Here is a 23,869-nt window from a genome sequence, read left to right on the forward strand (position 1 = left end):
GTCTGCTTTTAAGTGTTTTTCTATATGGACCATGAATGGAAGGAGGTAAATTGAGCATTTTAGAACTACATGCACCCAAAATGATGAGTTTTATCTTTTGACTTAAACATTAACTCTCTTAAATTATGTATCGACCACCAGTGAAAATGTTTTTGCAACTCAAACCAAGGTTTGCGTCATGTGTTCATGTTTTTATTCTGCAGTGGCTCTGTCGTTTGCTATTATTCTAGTTATGCGGAAGTGGCAGCAATTTGCACGAATGTTATGAAGGTCTGTATGAATAATAATTGTTTTAGAATTCGAATATTTATTCAAAAACTGCCTTTATAGATACTTGTATTAGTGTTCCCCAGGAATTTTTTTCGCTTAACTTTTATTGCGGTTCCACGTCACCGAAATACGGTGAATATGTAATAAAAGCGATGCTGTGTTTACATTAAACATGGTCTTTAAAAGTAATAATTCTTACTATTTGTTCCAAACGAGAGATATACAATTCTTCTCTCCTTTGAGGTAATTGTACGATAGTAATGCTAGTTGAAAAGTTTGAAATATTATTGAAATTTACTATACACAGAGGCTGTTTGCATGTTATTTAGACGATTTTGTTTTGTTGTAAAAAATCGTCTGCTTGGAATTTTTTTTTAACTGCGACTATATTTTTAGAAAGTATAAATTAATCGTCTGCTACTTGATAGTTTTGTTTTTATACAAAATGGCGCTTTTAAAGAAGTAACGGGTGTAGGGCGAAGTTTGCGTTCTTTTCGAAGATAATTATACTTACCTAGTTATTAAAAAACGCTGTAAGAGTTTATGATTTTTCGATATTTAAAGCTACGATTGGTAATATTGTCAACAAGAAAAAAAGTCAAAGTTTGCTTCAAGTGGAAAAATTGTTCGAAATACATATCCAAGGAAAAAAACGGAATGTTTCGAATGCTGCAAAGTTAAGATTTTTAATGTTAACAGAAAATACGGGAAATCAAAGGACAGTTGCAAAATCATTAAAATCCTCACTGTTAGCTGTAAACAAAGTGATTAATTCTGATTTGAACCTCAAAAAGGCGTAAAACATAATGTGTATCGCCTTTCTTCATGACATATCGCCGAACGCAGAATTCTTTATGAGAAAGATTTATACGGACAAAAACGAAAAAATATTGTCACAATAAATGAGTCTTGGGTGTATTTAAATGACTGCAATAAAAAAAGATCCATTTGTTATCATCAAAGAGAAGAAAAAATAAAAACATGGTTCAAAGAATCTAAAGAAATGTTTTCAAAGGAATTCATGATTATTGCTGTTTTTTTTCATATAATGGCAAATTAAAAATAAAGAGAGTGGAGAAAAATGCTAAGATTAACTCCACGTATTATCAAAAACATATTTTATAGCCAATTTTCAAATATGAAATATCTCTCTTTACGCACAGTGCCATCAGTAAGCAAAACTGAATCAAAACAAAGCAAACAGCCACACTTTAAAATGCACTGTTAATTTCCTGGGAAAACAAGAAAGAGCTCTCAAGGCCATAATACCCTTCACTCATATCCTTACTGACGTATAACACATGGATTTTTGCGCTTTTGGACTTTTAAAAAGCGAATTGTCCAAAAGTCAAACTACAAACCCTTCTTGGACTTTAGAAAACTGTTCAAGAGGAACGGGATAAAACACCTCTTCTGATACTACAGAAGGCTTTTTGTCTTAGAAATTACATGTAGGAAGATAGTGAAAAATAACGGTTAGCAAACAGAGAATTTAAAACACACAATGTTTAGGTAAAATATTTCTAAAAATACAACAAAAATCGTCTAAAACGTCTGCGAATAGCCACTGTATTTAGTAAAGTAGACGTCAAAAGCAGAGTAATATTCTCTAAAAAATGAAAATTCATCATATGGATAACAGTAGACACAATTAAATAATTTTTGGAGACTCAAATAATAAATCTGGTATTAGAAAATTCTACAAATATTTTCTAGCCTAATTTTCCATACATTTACAATAGAAAATGTTGTAGTTCTTTACGAATCAATCATAAGCATTTGACACCGAAACACTAAGCAAGCGCAAAAATTTAACAGAATGGCACTGATCGACTGACTCAAATGCAGGATTGCAACAGATGTTGATTTACAGAAAGAGAGTGACAGACCAGTAATTAAACCGGTGAACCAGTTGAAAATTGAAGAGGTTTTGATTTGTAAGAGTGTTATAAAGATTTAACCAGTGGCAATAGAATTCTAAAACATTGAAAGTAAACATTTGCGAAACGCAGTAAAACGAAGTGCTTGTAAGACGAGGCATAACTTTATTGCATAATGCTCAAATAAATTTGTATGCCATTAAATTCCAGCGTATCCATACAGACTTTGCTGCAAGCTCAGTTTTCCCTTTCAAGCTAGACGTTTAATAAACAATTTAATTTTCAATGTATTTAAAGTATCATAATCTAAATCTCCATATAATCTATGAAAAACTTAAGAGCTAGCTATTAGAATGTACAATTGATGAATAAAATGCTTTGTCTCCTTGTATACTTTAAGATGACGGCAAGAAAGTTTTTTTTTTAACTAAATTATGTTATTTTTTTTAGACACTGCTTGTAGTTAATTTTATTTTATGTTTAATGATACTGTAAACAAGTAGAAACTAATCAACTTATATCCTTTGCTAATGAAATTATTTTTCTCTGCAAAATTTTATTCAAAAATGCAACCGACATGATAATTATTTGCTTAGAACGTATATGTGTCAGTGTTCGGTGTTTGAAAGTTTTCCTTCCTATTTATAAGAAAAACCCTTTAATTTATGCTCAAAACGGAGTGATTATGTCAGAATAAGGCCAATACTTTTTTTCATGAAAAACATGTTTGGTATAATGTATTTCTCTACTTTCGTTAAGAAACGAAAAACCTAGAAAATTTCCTAGGGGAAAAAACCCCTAGAAAATAGATGTAAAACCTAGAAATTTCTAATTTGACTAAGTATGTATTCAATAAATTACGTTGTAAATTATTACAGTCAAGTTATAAGGTCCAAAGTCTATGGCAGAGACTTGAGGTATAAAATAATTTCATACTGCAGCTCTTCATATCCTGGTCAACCAATTTTGATCAGAGCATAAATCTTCAAATTTGTTTAGTGTCAAATAATTTTATATCCCATATTAGTTCCTTTATAAATGAGATATTTAATAAATTCAGTTTTAATTCAGAAATGCAGTACTAGCTTTATTAACTTGCTCACAGAGTTTTGATAGCTAGAGCAGACATTTCTCTAAAACTCATGAATACCTGTTATTAATAATGCACTTTGAAGTGAAGGAACGAAGAATTCGCTTAGAAATAATTTAAACAATTAAAAAATTCTGTAAAGCCGTAAAATTAGGAAACAATGAGTAAAATGTAAATTAATACATGTTATTATAGACTGAAATTTACAGCTGAAGAATGAAACGACTTCATTCTGAACGACAGCTAAAAAATTTTATTCTGAAATTAAACAACTATTAATGAAGGTCTAAATTTTTATTGCTTTTATTCATCCTTTCCAGAAATAGGTTTTCTTCATTAATTTGATTTTAGGTAAAGCTTGTGTTTCTCAAGAAAAATTATATTAATACATATTTTTGAACGAATAAAGTTGAAATAATAATTTGATATAGTGAGTGAGCTTTAAAATAATTGGCTCCAGTGGATTCGTATTAGCAAGCCAACTAGCTCGTCTTTAAAGTAATCGTTGAACGGATACGCATAATTTAAATTCCACAATTTTTACTCAAAGGGGTCGACGGTGCGTGTTACTGATACTCCAATAAACAAAATCATGGAGAATATATTCGGTGGGGTTGGCTCATCGGCCGCGATACTGGCCAAATTGGCCTCGATGGTTGTCCTGAACACGCCACGTGAAAATTTCAACCAATATCTAAAGTAACACGACGCGACACATAAGTTCCTCTGAGGATTTTGCATTAAATATTCAAGACAGCAATTACGGGAAGTTGAAACGAATCTTCCGAAAGAAAAACGGCACGCGAAAGCATTCAGGTTTTTCATTTAGAATGGGTCACATGAATTGCAGTGTACGGCAACATTTCAGAGACCTTTTAGGAGTTTAATGGTAAATGAATGGAGAAAAGCTTAGTTAATAATATTTATTGCTTTATTTATATTTGAGAAATACACTACGTGGAATTAATGAGCTATCCATTTTAAATAGGTTTTTAACTCTGATATGAAAGCATGTAATTTCAAATCTTATAATCAAGCTAAAAAGAAACTTCTTGAAATTTCCTCTATTAGAAATTTATTGTAAATTTATCTGTGTATTAAGTGCTGAAATAATTTTTTTCTGAGTATGTAATTGTCACTTAATGATATTTCTTTTTTCAAAACAAGCTCTCAAATGGGAAAAGCTTTTTAATTTTTTTGTAATAATGGCTATTTATAGAAACAGTATAACTAGAGAGAAATACCATACATGAATATAATTAGCATTTACAAAAATGGCAAAACTTGCATACCAGTTCTATTATGGCCATTAAATTTTATTTGAAATTATGTAATAAAGTAATTCTTAAATGTATTGTCAAATTTTATTCAAACTATGTTTTCTATTTTTAGTAATTTGTTTTTTGATTGCGTGTACAAGCTGTCTGAGCTTTCAAAGCTACAGTAATATTTAAATTAGGTAAAAAAGCAACTTCACTCTGGCGAATATTTGAAATAAATCTCTATTGACGTCGAAGTAGATCAGACATAGGTCTTTGTTCTTCAGGAAAATGACCGAATTTTATTAAAAATGCCAAAATGACGTTGTTTTTTTAAATAATACTAAATTTTACATTCTCGTGTGTCTCTTCTAATTTGACTGGAATTATATGTTGCCACGTACGCGCATATTTGTGTTTCATGAGGTTTCGAAATATGATTCTGCATACTTAGAACCCAACAATTTTGTTTCACGCTGCTTTTATTCATCGCTTGTCTTACTTTGTTTTATGATGAATTAATTAAAAATTAAAAAACTTTAACTAATCTCTTTTTTGGAACATATCCCGAGTAAAACAAACATGTTTTGGATGCGATGGCACATATAACATTTCATGATATTTTATTTTTCTGTGTGAATCAAGGAAAGAAATCATATCTTGGGCATATTAATTTCTTCAAATATGTTTTTAAAACTTATAGTTAAATGTTAAAAAATAGCGGCTGCTGTATAATAAAATTCAAACTCTAAAATGACGTAAAGGCAGTTTTACAGTTTAAAAAGTTTATCATATATACTATCTGTTATATCGATTATAATCTTTAAATTGCGATCCTTTTCCAATCCTTATGATTAGTATTTACTTTTATGTTTTTACTTTTCTTAAAATTAAATTTATTTTATTGCAACGGCGTGTCTTAGTAACAAACTGATTGATAATTATAGCAATAAGCTTATTTAATTTTTGAGAACTGTTAGAATATTTTCTTCAAATATTTTCTTTCGGTTTATTAGTTTCAATTTTGACGGTTATAAATAAAATAAAGTTCTTAGTGAATACAATTTCACATTTCTTTTCCAACCAACGGGAGTCTTATACAGAAGTGTAGTAACTATAAATAAATATTAATAGAGGTATATCTGCATAGATATTAATGCATAGTGGAAGATAAGTTAAGTTAAATATGTATTTCGCGTAATGGTAACACTTGATAAATTTTGTAAATACTCCAATAAAACTTATTATTAATACTAGTTAAAATTAATAATAAAGATGCGTCGTCATGAATAAGCTATGTTTATGTTTTCTTAAATTGGATTTTTGTAATTCTACATATTTTCAAAACAAGTATATTCTTATTGTTACAAAAAATTATGGACAATTGGGTATACGAAACTTTAAAAAAACTAGCCTGCGAAATTTCATTTTTAATATTTTCTTTCAAGACACTTGTCATTAGTAAGCATTACTAATATCTGATGAATTAGGCCATTATATGTATGCATTCAAGTAATTAGTGAGTTTCTTTTCATGATCGAGGAGTTTCAATCAATGAAATCATTTTATGGTCATTGCAATAAAATGAATTTCAATGAAATTATTTTATTTTATTTGAAATTAATATTATAATTTCATTGATTATAGTCTATAAAAATAAAATATTTTTAATGCATGCTATTGTGAAAAGCACCCTTTTCATTATTTTTTAAAGAATTGTTTATTGAATCATATATCATTTTTATTTTGTCTGAAACTAAGCTGTAAAAGTATACAGAGGAAAACTTTAAACCCTTATAAAATCAGACTCATATTTTTCCAAGGGGAAAAGTCATAAAACTTCATTCTTAAGTTTCAATTCTGAAATCTTTCTTTCTTCCTCTTAATTTTATTTATTTATTAAGAAGATTAGAAAAATTTTTGAACTCCGTATTTTTTAAAATCTTTGAATCACATTGTCTTAGCACTTTTTTATTACACTCTTCCGTTTTCAATATAAATAAAGGAAATTGTTTAATAAGAGTAATCCTAATATTAAACATTCAGAGAGGATTTAAAAAATAATAACAATAATAATGGTAATTCTATTATTATACAAATGCTCTTATCAGAGCTGTCTTAACTTTTAATGATCAAACGAGCACTTTTTTAGTATTTGTATTTCAATTATTTAATGAAATTATTTCGTCTTTTAAATATATATTTAAATTAAGCTAAGAAATTAAAGGAGTTTAAGATAATTTTGATGATTTTGCTTTCCGCCAGGTGCATAATTTTCACCACATGAAAGTATACGTGTATTTTACCTAGACTATTTTATGGATTAAAATACATTTATCCTGTTTTTTAAATTAAAATTTAAACAGTGATTAAAAATTATTTTACAAATTTTTTGGTGTGTATTTGTGTTTGAATTTCAGTTTTTTTTTCATGTACATAGCACTTTGTATTAATTTATTAGATTTATTGCATGTCCTTAGATATTGATATCTGTTCTTGGTGATTTTATCATCATTTGAAAATATTCATATGAAACTCAGAGTTGGATAAAAGGCACATTCAGTTCACCATACATGAATCACAATACTGAGTTTTACTGTTTAAATCATTTAAAATTTATATCACAAGAAATTTCCCACTTTCGCGTTGTAAAGGTAGTTTATTTTCTTTGAACCTGATGTGCCATATTTTTAAATAATGGTATCAGTATTCCTGTTGAACAAAAGCTAAAAGAAAGCATACGGAAATTTAAGTAATTAAATTTTAGACTAATAAAACTCCGAGTAAAGGTTTGGAGCTTTTATTCTGTAGCTACAATGATTATTTCTTTAGAAACCAATAAGACCAAGGCGAAACTAAATTCTTTGGAAAGAAATCTTTAAACTATTCACATAATGAATAGTACACATTCTTATTCATTCATTTGTATAAGAAATACGAAGTTATTTTCTTATAAAAAACTTAAAATAAGCTTTCGCTTCTTATGTAAAATGCCTTTACACGGTGTTTTCGAAATGATTTAAGACATGTTATTTTATTGTAAATACATTCAATTACATGCTATCACCTTCAAAAGAAACTTTGAAATGTTGTTTAAACAAACAGATACTTGAGATGTTATTCATCATCGTTTCAGATGCTGTTAAAACCACTCGTAATAGATGCTGGACTTTACCAGCTGCCCTTAAATGATATCGCTTGAGACTGGTTTTGAGCTTAGAGGATAAAGGAAGCAAATTCAGGGATGCACAGATAGATGGGAAATTGTTATTTCTTTGAGGCAAAAAAATTCGCTCGCAGGCAACGACGTGTGTTCATGGAAAAAGAAATCATTTGCTTCCTATTCCATGATGACCGTGCCCAATACTTTTTTCTCCAAACGCTCAACTATCTGTTTGAACCACATTATTTTCAGTTTCCTACGCTGAAGGATGCTATTCGCGCTGTTCGCTTTTGGTATTCTCTTTTCAATTCATGGATGCCTTGTGTCACCTGAAGACACAGTCCAAAGACAAAACAGCACCCATATAAATTCTTTATAACATTTGCAGGATTACAGACTGGATTTTCAATCTTTCGTTCAAAATGTTATCACGTATCTCTGCTGGAGATTAATCTGCATCTTTATCTCTGACAAGATATAAAAACTACATGTGCTACGAAGATGCGAACTCAACCAAGGAAAATTAGATATTACATCTATATTCTTCCTTGGTCTCTCTCATCTCCCACTTTGGTTTTCCTGACTCTTCTGCAATGCACAAAAGAAAGAGAAAGAAAAGTTGTTGCTTTTGGGATAGATCGTGTATTTGATATATGAAACCACATACTGTGTATTTGCTTTCATCTGAAGAAGCCCTTTTAGAGGCCAATTGGAAAAGATCTCTGAATACTGAAAGTTCTAATTCTAGGAAAAGGAATGGCTACATGAGCATTTTGAGAGTATTGATTAGATTATTTGAATAAAACACATGAAGGCTATCTGTTTAAGGGAACGGATACGTTGTTGGTGGACTTTAGAGAACTGTCTCGCATTCACGTTACACATCAAGAAAAACGCAAAAAAGATGTAGCCCGAACTCAAGCCAAACTACTAGTATTCAGCTATTGTAACCACTCGGTTGGTTTCATGGTTTTCTACCTGTGTGAATAGGAACCAGTTTCCAGTTTCCTTTAAAATTTTTCCTCTGTGAAACGTCCGTCGTCTTTGGCAGATTGCTCTCGTATGCTTATCATATCATAACTGATTAAGCAAACGTATCTGAAGTAAATATATATAAATTGTAAAATAGAAATTCAAGAAGTAGCTTACTGTTTTTCCTACATTTTAGAAAACAATAAGTTGCGACAGGAATTTGTAGAAGAGAAATACATAACGGGATTATTCGACAAATGCGCAGATTTACATTTTAAGTGGAATTTTAGTATTAATTTATCGAACATTTTCGTAACTTTCTGTTTGTTATATGACTGTTTTCTTATTTATCAGATAAACTGTTATTATACTCAAGCGAAATAAAAATGCGAATGATTATTACGGTGCTTTGCGAAAGTGCACACACCAGCTTGTCGAAATTATGCCTTTGTTCTCATTATGTAAATGAAAAGACATGTATTAGTAAAATCTTACGAATTCAGCAGTTTCTTGGAAAAAGTTGAGAACTGTTAAAATTGTTTTCCTAAATTTATTGCATAATACAATAGAAGCAATTTTGATGCTGGTCCATGTATATGCCATATTTTGTTTTCCAAACTACTCGATCTTTCAAAAGTAAATAATGTTATAAATTTACGCATTGCAATTTTTTCTTCAAGCGTTTATAATTTATTATGTTCAAAAAGTGTTTGTTATGCATTTTATCTACGTAGTATATCAATAAGAACTGTCGAGGAATGCTCATCTACGAGTATGTCACTACCCGATGGCGAAGCTTCACAGCGAATTTTCGAAACTACGGCAACAATCTTCTAACTAGAGAGAGATTGCAAGTTATACGCTAGAAGTTTATAAGATATATTATTTCAAATGTAGTTTAATTTTATTTTTTCTGAGATACAAAATCATGTATATGTGTTTTAATTTTAAATTATCTGATCACCTTAAATTTTCGATACTGTTTATTTTATTGTGGTTGAAGGATTCAGAGACACGACCAGCGAAGTTCGCATGTTGCAATTTCTGCAGATGGCACCACAAAACATCAACAGGTAAGTTTTAGAAATACAAATTCAATTATCCACAGGGAAAAGTCTCTTATCCAAAATTGGTGATGTCCCATTGCTGCTTCTATTGAGAGATTCTATTGTATTTTGTTTTAAACTCAGCTGGCATGTTCGAAGGGTCTTCTTTTTTTAAGTTGATCATTAATTAATTTATGTATATTATACTATGTCCATATTTTTCAGGAAGAAGTATCTTTCATAGGATTTTAAAGAAGCTTTATATTTACATTATAGTGTAATATGAACGTGCACATAAGAAATCTTTTAAAGAATTTAACCATTCAACATGTTGATAGAAATTATAATCTTAAGCATTGAAATAATTTTAATAAGCAGTTAATAGATCTTTCATTAGAAATTTGGATATTAATAGATTTTGAATGATTTTTGAGTAATCTTATAAAGGTATGGTATGGTATTTTGAATATCACAAAGCCTTGAGGGAAGACTTTCTAAGGGAAACTGGCTCGTATAACGTCACACATAACCCAACCACGAAACCCAACCATTCAGACAGCCCGTTTGCCTGCGATCAAACCCAAGCCGGGTCGAACTACCAGTATTCAGCGGTCTTAACCACTCGATCACTGGTGATTCAGCCTTATGCATTTTGTTTTATTAAATGTTTGGTACTGTCTTTAGAGTCATCAATAAAACTACAAATTGCTAATTTTCAGTAAATGTACCTAACTGAACACAGTGAGCATAGTTCCAGCCGCGCGATGTAATCCGTTTGCCGCCCCTCTCAATGTACATCAAAATTCTAAAGTATCAAAAACAGCATATAGAGAAATAAATAAAGTTCTGTGAGTATTTTTGAAATGAAACTTTAATCCAACATTCCAGAATGATATTTTACTTGTTTTTTTTCAGAGCATAATCGTTGATGACGTTCTGTTGTGATTATTCAATAAGAACTGTAATAAGAACTGTAGGCAATACAGTCAGATTTCTTAAACGCAAGGTATTCATTTTTAGGTCTTAGAAGTTTCTTAATCGATATGCAATTAAAACATTTCCTCTCACAGCAAATAACCGAATTGCTATCGGCCTTTTTGCACCATGCATCCTTTCAACATTTTCCATCAGTCCATCATTCCCCCTCCTAATTCCAAAGTAAAAAAATACATACATATACTATATTTAAATTTAGACTATTTTTAATGCGCTTTATAAATTAAAGAAGGAAAAGTAAAGAAAATGTTAAATACAAAACTTGCATAAAAATAATTTTTCATATTTATAAATACTTAACAGTAAAATAAAAGGCTGATTGTATTTCCCCACCCCTGAAACTATAAAATTTCTCTCTGGTTGAAAATCTCTGAATTAACTCTTAAAACATTTGTGAGGCAAAGTAGCAGTAGTATTACTGTTAGCATAAATTTAGGTATTTTGCACAATGAAACTCGAAAGGCATACGAAACGAACGGGCGCCAAGATATATATTGGCGAGAGAAAGTAAAGTTCGCGTGCAATGCAGTATATTTGACTTTCACCTTAGCTACGTGCAATGTATTCGATGTTTTCACCCTAGCTACTTATATCACGGCCAAAGGTCTAATTCAGTTAGTACTTTCTCTTTTCAGGTACGGTGTCAAAGTATGTTCCTGTTTTTTCTTATTGCCTAGATAGGTATGCTTGAAGATGTATGATTTATATTTGTATGTAAGTTATTTCCTTTTCGATAATTCAGTGTTTTAATGTCTGTGAAGATTATTACTTTTTGTTATGCTTAAGTTAAGCAAAATTCTCCTATTTTATTAAATAAAGATTTCGTAGTTAATTTTTTGACTTACGATTCTTTAATGAAAACTATGCCTGAGGAAACTTACTTACTACGCCTTCAGTGCTAATGCACAAACCAGCATTAGATTATGAGACTGAGTAGGGTAATTGCCTTGTGGAAATGCTTCTAAAAATTTCTAAAATTGAAATTTTGTAATGCTGTAAGATTCCAGGGGCATAAAGTGTTAAAACTCTTTGTTGAAAATACTAGTTACGTAGTTTATAAGAATACTTGTAACAAATAATAATGTCTATTCTAAAAGAATCAATTTGTATAGAAAAGTTAACAGATGAAAATTACTCAGTGTGAAAATTCAAAATAGAACAACTTCTAATAAAAGAAGGTTTAGATGATGTTGTATTCGAAGAAAAACCGGGAACTGTTACTGATATTTGGTTAAAGAATGATCGTAAAGCTAAAGCTTTAATATGGCCTAAACATTTCGGATTCGCAAATTATCTATGTTTTACATTGTAAATCTGCAAAAGAAGTTTGGCAGAAGTTAAAATGTGTCCATGAACGTGTAAATTTAACAAAAAAGTTATTTCTTCTTAGAAAACTATATTCCATTAGATATAATGAAAGTTCTAAAATGCAGGAACATATCAAAGGAGTACTAGAATTGGCTGAAAAGCTGCGTAGTATAGGTGAAGAAATTAAAGAAAATAACTGAATAGCAATATTACTTACTATGTTCTTTACCAAATTCATACAACTCTTTAATAACTGCAAAAGAAAGTAAATCGGAAGCTGAATTGTCGCTAGAATATGTTAAAAACAAACTAATAGATGAGTATTGTAGACGTGTGGAAACTAAGAAAGTTCAAAAATACGATTCAGTTTTTTTAAAAAGTAAAAGCAAAAATAAAGTAAAGCGAAAAGTATGTTACACGATATTGTACTTATTGTAAGAGAAATAAACCTGCGATAAATGACTGTTTTCATTTAAAACGCAACCCTAGAACTTCCCCGAAAACAGATGTAAATAACAGTAAAGTAAGAAATTATTCTCAAAATTATAAAAGTAATGCATGCCAAATAGCAAATACGCAAAGTGTAGAAAACATAACAAAACTTAAAGAAAATAAGTATCTTAAAAGAATTGAAACTGAAAATTCGCAGATTCAGTTTAATCAAGTTCTAAAAGTGGAAAATAAACATGAAAACACGCAAACACAAGAATGGGTTATCGACTCAGGAGCCTCAACTCAGATAACGAGTGATAAGAATTTTTTCTCTCAGTTAAATGACTCTAATAAACAAATAGTAACTGTAGCCAATGGTGCTAAATTACATTCTTATGGTATTGGTGAAGGCTATTTTAAAGTTCAAAACTTAAAGGGTCAGGTTACACAAATAAAAATTAGAAAATGTATTGTATGTACCAGGTTTAGATAGTAATTTACTTTCTGTTCAATCTGTTACGAATAAAGGTTGCATTGTTACATTTGATAGTAATAAGTGTTACATAAAGCGTAACAATATACTCGTAGCCGACGGCAACGCTCAGCAAGGTTTATATAAATTGACCGTAAACTCAATTGACGAGAAAGCATATTTAGCTAATGATGTTTCATGTTCTAATACGAACTGTATACTAAAATGGCAAAGATTAGGCCACAGAAATATAGATGCCATAAAAACACTTGAGAAAAATGATTTGGCAGACGGCATTAAATTTGGCAAATGCACTCATAGTGTGGAATGTTCTACTTGTGTAAAAGCGAAACTAACTGAAAAATCTTATCCCCAAACTGGTTTTAGATTTAAAAATCTACTGGATTTAGTGCATACAAATGTGTGTGGGCCAATTGAAGTAAACAGCTTAGGAGGGAAAAGATATTTCGTAACTGTTATTGATGACTATTCGCGTTATACTCAAATTTATTTTATTACTTCAAAAGATGAAGTATTCGACAAACTTAAACAGTATGTTGCATCGATAACAAATAAATTTAGAAAGAAAATAAAGGTTCTAAGATCCGACAACGGTACAGAATACTGTAACGAAACTACTGAAAATTATTTAAAGAAACTTAGTATTTTTCATCAAACTTCGGTTCCTTATTGTCCGGAACAGAACGGCGTTGCAGAAAGGAAAAATCGCTCTTTAATAGAAATGACAAAAGCTATGCTAATAAACTCTAAATTGCCGAAAGGATTCTGGGCTGAATCAGCAGCTACTGCCGCATATCTTCAAAATAGGTTACCAACTAAAGCCACAGATAGAACACCATATGAATTGTGGAATGGTAAAAAACCAAACTTAAGTCACTTACAAGTATTTGGCTGTAAAGCATTTTATTATGTGAACAAACAAAAACGGCGTAAATTCGACAACAAAGCTGAAGAAGGAATATTCGTAGGATACGATTTGCGAAGTAAGGGATACAGGATTTATGTAGGTAGAAGGAAAATAATAGTAAGTAGAAATGTTCAATTTTCAGAAAACACGTCTTTATCTGACAAACATGCAGAAAATAATGCTGAAGATTTAGAATTAATTCACTTCAATAACTCGCAAGAAGATGAAGAAAATAATGAAGAAACATCTCTTGGCGATGATTTTACAGAAGATTCAGAAAGTTCTGAAGAGTTAATTAAATGTGAAGAAAATATAGAAAGAAGGGTTTGTAGCAGATCAACCAAAGGGGTCTCAACGGAAAGATTCTCTTATAAAGCAGAAGACGAAGAATCAATCTTACCTAAAAATAAAGATTCAGAAAGCTTTGAAGAAATTCTAAACTTACCAAAACGTGAACAAGAAGTTTGGATCAAGGCTATGCAAGAAGAAATACATTCTCTAAAAGAAAATGAAACCTATACACTTACAGAATTACCACCAGGAAAACATGCAGTAGGCAGCAAATGGGTGTTTAAGACAAAATATGATGAAACTGGTAAAAATATAAAATACAAAGCACGCTTAGTAGCCAAAGGATTTACTCAAAAATACGGCAGTGATTATGATGAAACGTTTTCACCAGTAGTGAAACACACTACGATAAGAGTTTTCTTAGCATGGGTAGCGTATAATAATGCCAAGGTACTACATCAACTAGATGTTAAAACAGCTTTTTTGTATGGCAACTTAAATGAAGAAATATATATGGAACAACCAGAAGGATTCGTGGTTCCGGAAGAAAGACATAAAGTTTGTAAATTACAGAAGTCGATTTATGGTCTCAAACAAGCAGCTAGGTGCTGGAATGCAGAAATTGAAAATACATTGAAGAATCTTGGGTTCAGTCAAAGCAAAGCAGATCCGTGTCTTTTCACAAAAGTGGTTCGTGATAAAAGAATTAATTTAATAGTGTATGTTGATGACATCCTAATAAGTTCTACAGAAGAAGGACTAATTCTTCAAACAATTAATGATTTAAAGAAACGTTACCAAATAACGCATCTTGGTGAAGCTAAATATTTCCTAGGCATGGAAATAAATCGCAAGGAAGATGGAAGTTATCTCTTATTACAGAAAATACAGAAATACAGAAAAATAAAATAAATCAACTTGTCAAGCAATTTCAACTTGAAGAAGGGAAACCCGCTAGAACACCAATGGAAACAAACTATTATAACCTAAACAAGGAAGAAAATATCCTAACTTCAAATGATAAATTTCGCCAAGCTATTGGAAGTCTTTTGTATATATCGTCTATCACAAGACCACATATCACAGCTTAAACTCACATACTCAGCAGAAGGTGTAATAAACCACGTCAAAAGGACTGGAATGCTGTTAAAAGAATCATTAGGTACTTAAACACGACAAAGAATCTATCCTTACAAATTTCGTCGAGTGAAGAACCTAATATTACAGTTTATTCAGATGCTGATTGGGGACAAGATATTGAAGATAGAAAATCTACATCAGGAAGTGTTATTTTGTTAGGAAAAAACTGTATTTCGTGGTTTTCAAAAAAACAAACTTGTGTTTCTTTATCCTCAGCAGAAGCTGAATATATTGCACTATCGCATGCTACGCAAGAACTATTATGGCTATTAAAATTAACAGAAGATTTCAATCTACCCCAAACTCTACCGATAAAGGTATTTGGAGATAATCACTCTACTATAAGACTTGTAGAATCTGAAAAATTCAGTTCGCGCACAAAACATATTGATGCAAAAGTTCATCATATACGCGACTTGAATAACAAGGGAATAGTAAAACTTGCTTATCTTTCAACGGAGCAAATGGTTGCTGATATTATGACTAAACGAATTCCTAAAGCTAAATTTCAGTTTTGCAGGAATGAATTGCAATTGGTATGAGTTTCATTAGCAAAACAGGGCAATGTTAGCTCAAATTTAGGTATTTTGCATAATGAAACTCGAAAGGCATACGAAAGGAACGTGCGCCAATATACAGTGTCTCAAAAAAGTGATGGGACACTTGTGCTTTACAAAAGGAAACTGCAATAAAATAAATTTAAAAAACATGTAAAATTTTTTGTGTGTGTGTTTCATACTTAAATTTAGTAACAATTATTACATAACATACATTTTCTCAAAATATTAAAATATTAATTTAATAAAAATACAATTGTTTAGAACGGAGCAGAAAATGGCTCACTTAAGTGATGGGACACTACGTACTATGCAACAAAAATCGTCTGAAGTAAGCAATAAAGATATCTTTTGGGGTATTTATTTTTACTCAAAAGCAATTGCCAATAATTTATAAAATCGTCTGCAGTATTTCTCTCCAGTTTGTTTTGGAATTTTTGTGTTTTTTATCTCTGTGCAGCCATGAATGCTAAACAAAAAGAAACTTTGCCTGGAATTCGAAAATTAGTTATTAATTTGCATATTGAACGTGGAAAATCTATTAGAGAAACTACTGAAACAGTTAACTTCAGTCATTCAACAGTTTTTAATATCATTAAACGATATAAAAAGAATCATATGATTCAGGATAAAAGAAGGCCTGGCCGACCATCAAAGCTATCCAATGGAATAAAGCGAATTATCGTTTGAAATATTAAAAAAAAATCCAAGAATGAGTGCTCCTAAAGTTGCTGCTGATTTACAAGCATTATATGGAGTAATTGTTAATTCTGAGACTATTAGAAGAGTAATTCGATCTACTGGATATCACGGTAGAGCAGCCAGAGAAAAATTCTTCGTAAGTGAAAAGAATAGAAAACTCAGACTGGCTTTCGCAAAATCCAACATAAATAAGAATTCTGATTACTGGAATGAAGTTATATTTGCTGATGAGAGTAAATTTAATATATTTGGTTCTGACGGTAGAATCTTGGTGTGGAGAAAACCCAGGGAAGAATTTCGCAAACAGAACTTGGCGCCAACAGTAAAACATGGTGGAGGGGGAGTTATGGTATGGGGGTGTATGTCGTCCGCTGGAGTTGGTAATCTTGTTTTTATTGACAGTATAATGGATCAGTACAAGTATATTGACATTTTAAATCAAAATTTGAAATCTTCAGCACGAAAATTGAACCTTCATAATGATTTTAAATTCTACCAGAACAATGACCCTAAGCACACTGCTTTGAACGTTAGACTCTGGCTGCTGTATAACTGTCCTGAAATAATAAAAACACCACCACAATCTCCAAACTTAAATCCCATAGAGAATATTTGGCAAGAATTGGAATCAAGAATTCGCAAACACACCATTTCTTCAAAACAACAATTAAAATCGGTGCTTCAAGAAGAATGGGGTAAAATCACTCCAGAAATCACAAAAAAATTAGTGGAATCCATCCCAAGAAGATTAATCATGTTTTAAAAGTAAAAGGAAATCCAACAAAATATTAAAACCTTTTAAAAAGTAAAATTTTTGGATAAATATTTGATGGAAAAGTAAGTGTCCCATCACTTAAGTGAGCCATTTTCTGCTCCGTTCTAAACAATTGTATTTTATTAAATTAATATTTTAATATTTTGAGAAAATGTATGTTATGTAATAATTGTTACTAAATTTAAGTATGAAATACACCCACAAAAATTTTTACATGTTTTTAAAATTTATTTTATTGCAGTTTCCTTTTGTAAAGCACAAGTGTCCCATCACTTTTTTGAGACACTGTATATATTGGCGAGAGAAACTAAAAGTTTGCGTGCAATGCAGTATATTTGACTTTCACCTTAGCTACGTGCAGTGTATTCGGTTTTTTCACCCTAGCTACGTATATCACGGCTAAAGGTCTAATTCAGTTAGTACTTTCTCTTTTCAGATACGGTGTCAAAGTATGTTCCTGTTTTTTCTTATTGCCTAAATAGGTATGCTTGAAGATGTGACATATATTTGTATGTAAGTTATCTCCTTTTCGATAATTCAGTGTTTTAGTGTCTGTGAAGATTATTACTTTTTGTTATGCTTAAGTTAAGCAAAATTCTCCTATTTTATTAAATAAAGGTTTCGTAGTTAATTTTTTGACTTATGATTCTTTAATGAAAACTGCTCCTGAGGAAACTTACTTATTACGCCTCCAGTGCTAATGCACAAAAGCAACAATTACGGTATTTGGAAATGCCATTCTGAAGAGTCCGTTTTAGAATAAACTGCAAAAGTCCAAAGCAACTGTCCTTCCACCCCTCTGTTTCATCTTTTCAAGCAATAATGGATGTAAAATTCTGAAGTATTTCTCTCTCTCTTTCATCCAGGAATTATTACTTACTCGTGGCATTCGCATTTTTCATTCAGAAGTTTGGATAGAATGAGAACTGCATGATAAGAACGTGAAGCTGTTGGAATCTTGTGATTTCTTTCAATATTCTGTCCGGTGTAAAAAAAAATTCTTTTCTCAATTCAATTTTGCACACGAATTTAACAACTCATAATTCTTCTCCTTACTAACGGCGGAGTGGATAAGATGGCTGAATACTAGTAGTTCAAATTGGGGTCGAATCTCAAAGAACAGATTGACTGCATGAGTGGTTTAGTTGTTTATCCTATATGTAGCGTAGGTATCGTTGTATTCACGTAAACATGACATGAAAACGTTCCAGTTATGTATCTTTCATGGAGTCCTTCACGAAGGCATTCTTCCTTAAACAGATAACTGTAGTGAAATTTGCTATAATCGAATTTAATTCTAATCCTTCTTTCTACTTATACGAGCCATACGACTAACCCCTAAAAATTATGTTTCGCATGAAGGATGTCACCAAGGTCAATACACCTGCCTTCTAGTGACAGCAGTGGAATAACTAGATGATTTGATTTGGCAAGGCATTCGAGAGCTTTCTGCCTGAAGGGAGGGATGCCTTCGTGGAGGACATTTTAAGGGAAACTGCTTTGTATATACGTTACACATAGGGAAAACCACGAAAACACCCGTGCAGCCAGCCCGTTCGCAGGATTCAAACCTCATACCGAATTACCAGTGTTCAATGACTTTACCGCTCGGCCTCTGGCGGGCCTTGGATTAGTTAGAAAGAGTTCCATAGAAAGCTATAACATTTATTGATAAGACTAATGTTATACGTGTAAGTGAAGAATTATCTTTTAACAAAGGCTTAAACTGCTATTTCATGATGCGTGAACTGATGCTTAGATGATTATAAAGAAATACTTGCTTTTGTATAATTGTTAACCATGTTATAAACGAAGTTAAAAACTATGCTATGTGAAATGTATTATATTATTTTTATCATGGCTAGATTTTGGATAATTTAGCAATCTAATATGGAAACTTGTAGTCGTCTAACTAATTGCTTTATTCGGGTGAAAATGTTTCAGACTGTTTATTAATGCTGAGAATAATTGTAGCGTATTCCAAACAAAGCACAGGAAACAATTTCTTTGCAATATGCATAATATGAATTCTAATGTCATACCAAAATATAGTTTCTCTATCAGTGTCTTCCGTGTTAACGAATAGTAAATGGATAAAAACAATTTAGATTAACATTAGAATAAACCATTTTCTACTTACTTTAGGTGAAAAGTTCAAGCATGGGAGTCATCAACAATAGATAATTATGCTGAGCATGGAAGTATGTTTTTGATTTTGATGCAACAATTAATTTATAATGCTGTTCGAAAACGTTTCTCAATTATCACTATCGGTTATCACATAAATCAAAGTGTTACATAAATGAGAACGTGTAATGTCGTCTGTTTTAAAGTGCATTACTGCAGTTTCTGTTCAATTGATATTCTTACACAAATACAGAATGGGTTCGAATCACATTCTATTCATGTCAGAGCTGACTGGCAGAAACATTTCAGTTTTCTTGTCACATTACGCTATTTCAACATTAGTCATTCATGTAGCGTTACAAGCTGAAAATTCTGAGAACTGTTTTCATAAAACCTTTGATTCATCTGCCAGGTTACCAGTATAATAAATTGAGCAATTTGAAAACATGAGCTTAATAAATGTAGTTTATCTGCATAATTAATGGTGCAATTTGAAAAGATCTATATAACTTCTGGTAATTTACATATTTATTTTATTTTTTCTTTCACGTCATAAAATTTTAATATATCAGTTGTTTAATAGTTTAAAAAGATCAGCCATTTAAAAATAATATTCTTTTTAATAACAATTTTTTGTTTATATAAGTATTAACAATAAAATGTTCGTAAGTATTGTTTATAGTATTATATAATATATCTAATTGATAATTTCTAAAGAAATGCTCAAGTACTATGCTTAACAATAATATATATATATATAATGCCATATATTATATATCTTTATTAATATAGCATTTACCAAACGTAATTACCTACCTATTTTCCGGTAAATATACGATACAGGTTATCGCAGAATTTTTTTTCCCATTAAGCGGAATCGGGAGGTAAATAAATAGAATTAATTTTGGTAGGAGCTTAAATTTAAGAAGCTTAAGATTTTCGAAATATTGAAATTCAGGACATGAGGGCAAAAGGAAGCAATTATTTTGATTATTTTCCAAGTCTGGAATAAAATGCTGTAAAATGACATCATTTAGTAACTTATGGCTAACTACGCTGGTGAAATAAATTAAGAGAATTTTCACATTTGATCTACGATCTCCAGAGCTACTGGACAGATTTTAATAAAATTTAGTGTGAACATAGGTTGATATAATACAAACAAAATAAACATTCAACAATTATAATAGGCACACAAAAAATGGGTTAATAGGGGGTATGGTTCCCTCTTACAACCATACAGGCCTCGCAGTGTGATGTCATACTGGAGATAAGGCAATTTATCAGTGCCTGTGGCACTTGGTCCCACTCATTCAACAACGCTGTTTTCAGTTCCTGGATGGTTCTCGGAGTGGGGTTGAGAGTTGCAGTTGCCCTCCCCAGAGCGTCCGAGACATGCTCCGAGACTATAGGGTTGAGGTCTGGAGAACTGGCTGGCCAATCCAGCCGGCGAATATCCTCACTCTGGAGAAATTCGTCGAGCAGAAGAGCTCTATATGGCCTCGCGTTATCGTCCTGTAAGATAAACTCGGGGTCCACTGCACCCCGGAAAAGTCGAACAAACGGCTCCAAGATCTCATCCCTATACCTCACACCAGTCACAGAGCCTCTATCAAAGACTTGGAGATGTGTGGTGTCATCCAACATGATGCCTGCCCAGACCATTATTGTTGATTTCGTGGACATTGGATTGTAGGTATCTGGTCCCTGTCTCTCTCCACATGAAAGTACGGCGAGAATCGGTGTTTAGGCTTAAAAGGGACTCATCGGTGAACAGAACGGTCGCCTATTGCTCCAATCAATATGCTGCCTGCACCATGCTAATCGAACTCTCTAATCGAGCTGGCTAACAACCCTCTCTCATTCAGTATTTTTGAAACAGTCACCCTTGTTACATGGGTTCCTGCCGCTGCATACAGGTCCCGAGAGAGCTAAGAAGCTGTAGCCCCCTCTAGCCTCCCCACAATTCGCCACCTCATTCCATCATCTAAACGTTGGTGGTTACTTATTTTTACTATTTCGGTGTGAATTTGACCTAACGCTGCAAGATAACACCAAGAAACTCGCCGAGGTGTGGTAGCAAACGTAATTCGTCTTACCCTAAACGCGGTTATAAAGCCTGTTTTTCTGCTGGCTTCGCCTACATACATGTGTACACTTGCGTATTTGTCGTACAAGACTTGCAATTTTATCTAGAAGCAGTGGTTTTTCCTTTAGTTTAGTTTCTTTCATGCAATTCGATAAAATATGCAAATTCTCTTAATTTATTTCAACAGTGTAGTTATGGCTGTAAAAATACTGCGACAAATTTCAGTAAAACTTACAGCTCTTACTTCTAGGTTCTCGGGGTCCATCCACGGTGATCTTAATTGCTTTGGTATAGGTCGCTACTTGTGGAGGGTTGGAACTCACTGTGATGATCAAAGTAAAACTTTTGCCTGCCAAAAGAAAATTAAAAATTAGAGATCTTTCATTCAGTAAGCTCTGTACGTTGTATAAAGTTATACAGTGGAACCTCGAGATATGAGTTTAATTCGTTCCAGCATTGAGCTCGTATAGCGAATTTCTTGTATCTAGAAACAAACTTCCCCATTGAAAATAATGAAATTATAGTTAATCCGTTCCGCACCCCAAAAAATATCAACATAAAAATTAATTTTTCTAATAAATAACAATCCTAAATAATATAACCGTAGTTTACCTTTATGATAGCTTCCGACACCGACCTTAACTGCTTCTCGTTAATCCACACCAACAATACCTTCTCAAAAGCTTCTAGTAGTTTTGGACGGTGCTTGAAAGTAACGGTAACTCCTTTACCTACATCAAGTTTTTTAATTTTTTCCTTCTTCTTCAGAATAATGCAGATCGTCGATGTCGAAAGGCCGTAAGTCTTCGCCAATTCCTCCACTCTTACACCTAGCTTATGTTTATCTATGATTTCTTTCTGAATTTCAACGGCTATGGCTTCTTTATTTTTCTTTGCAGCACTATCTGAGGCAACAGTCTTCTTGCGAGGCTTCGTGAAATAATTATTTTCACGTTAAATGTAATTAACAATTACCTCACAAGCGCACAGACACGTAGATAAAAAAACACTGAGTGATCTGACGAGGGGATTCTCCGAGTTGAGACGGATCGAGAAATGGCGCCACGCATACCAACAGCCTGGCTCATTGCTCGTTACTCGAGTCAATGCTCGTATTTAGAGACAAATATTTCGCTCACACTTTCTTCGTATCTCGAATTTATCTCATGTAGCTCTTATCTCGAGGTTCGACTGTATTAGTTTATCAATAACAAAAATATTAAATTAAACAGGACTTCGCGCCCATTTGCAAAAAATGCCGAAGTATAATTTTCTTTTGCTGTTGTATTGATTATAGCAATGAAATTAATTTATTATATGCCCAAAACGTGAAATTCTCATCAGTTAGTTAGCATCCTTTCTACCGCAACAAAAGTTAAGTTGATATTTGTTACACGATGACCCTTTGCATCCTAAAGAATACAAGTGTTAGCTAAAATGAAATTCACTTAATGTACTCATTCTTTTGCACCGGTCATTGCAAAGGAACGGTAGCTATAATGAGCCACCTATAATGAGCTATAAGAGCAATGACTTTAGAAAGAAATACAATTTTTTAAAAAGTCTCTGTGTTATTTATCCAATATAAAATGGCTGATGTTTCTCTCCATTTTTTTCACCATCCTTTAGAAGGACATATGATTTAAATAAAACTGTGTCAGTTTTGAGGACAACCCGACATAGGCCCTTTCTTTAGGAGCAAGAATCTTTTTGTGCAACTGAAGGAACCGGATCTGTGCCTGATCATCCTCGAAATCAATAGAGTTTTATTCAAATCCCATGCTAATCTAAAGCTGTTTTTTATCTAATTTTACTCTTTATATAGATATATTTCTCTTCCAGTCTCATCTTTTGTATAATGCGATGCTGAAGTAATTGTATTTTGAAATCAGATCTTAAAATCGTTTCATAAAAAAGACGTTTTCAATTATTGAAAATATTATAGATCAAGTTTTTGGAACTCTTAATTTTTTTTTCATATAGACGGGAGCAGTTGAAAACTTTTGAAGACCTTTCGTAAGGACCAGGGGTCGACAAATACTTTTTGGAAAGGGTCTGATCGTAAACAATTTAGACTTCGGCGGGCTAGGCAGCGAACTCGAAGGTAATTTTACTGTTACAGGGAAAGAAAGCTAAAAATAATTTTTTTTGGAAGAGATATTTTTACGTAATATTTATGCACATTTTATTTTCATTCCCATACACAAAATAAATAAAATATTCTTCTTTATTTATAGTCATGTTATAGAACAAGTTAAATTTTGTACGAATGTGATGAATATTAACTGTTTGTTCTGAGATAAAATCTCATCATATTAGATTTCGGAATGATTACTTGCTATCAATAGAGTCCTTTTGGTCAACTGTTAAAA

General features: G+C 31.9%; 1 protein-coding gene across 2 annotated transcripts in view; it reads right to left on the reverse strand.

Annotated features, from left to right (window-relative positions):
- The window catches only part of LOC118187943 (uncharacterized), a 133,640-nt gene that overhangs the window by 55,132 nt on the left and 54,639 nt on the right, over positions 1–23,869 (reverse strand). The window contains exon 2 of one of the 2 annotated variants that reach the window (XM_035358245.2): positions 21,742–21,846. In XM_035358245.2, coding sequence (XP_035214136.1) covers positions 21,742–21,846 — 105 coding nt within the window. Of the gene's footprint in view, positions 1–21,732; positions 21,847–23,869 lie in introns of both variants that reach the window. The other variant, XM_035358244.2, reaches the window with a different exon arrangement.

The sequence above is a fragment of the Stegodyphus dumicola genome, chromosome 3 (genome assembly GCF_044657685.1).
Source record: "Stegodyphus dumicola isolate Sdum_Otavi_A_Nest chromosome 3, ASM4465768v1".
NCBI classification, from domain to species: domain Eukaryota; kingdom Metazoa; phylum Arthropoda; class Arachnida; order Araneae; family Eresidae; genus Stegodyphus; species Stegodyphus dumicola.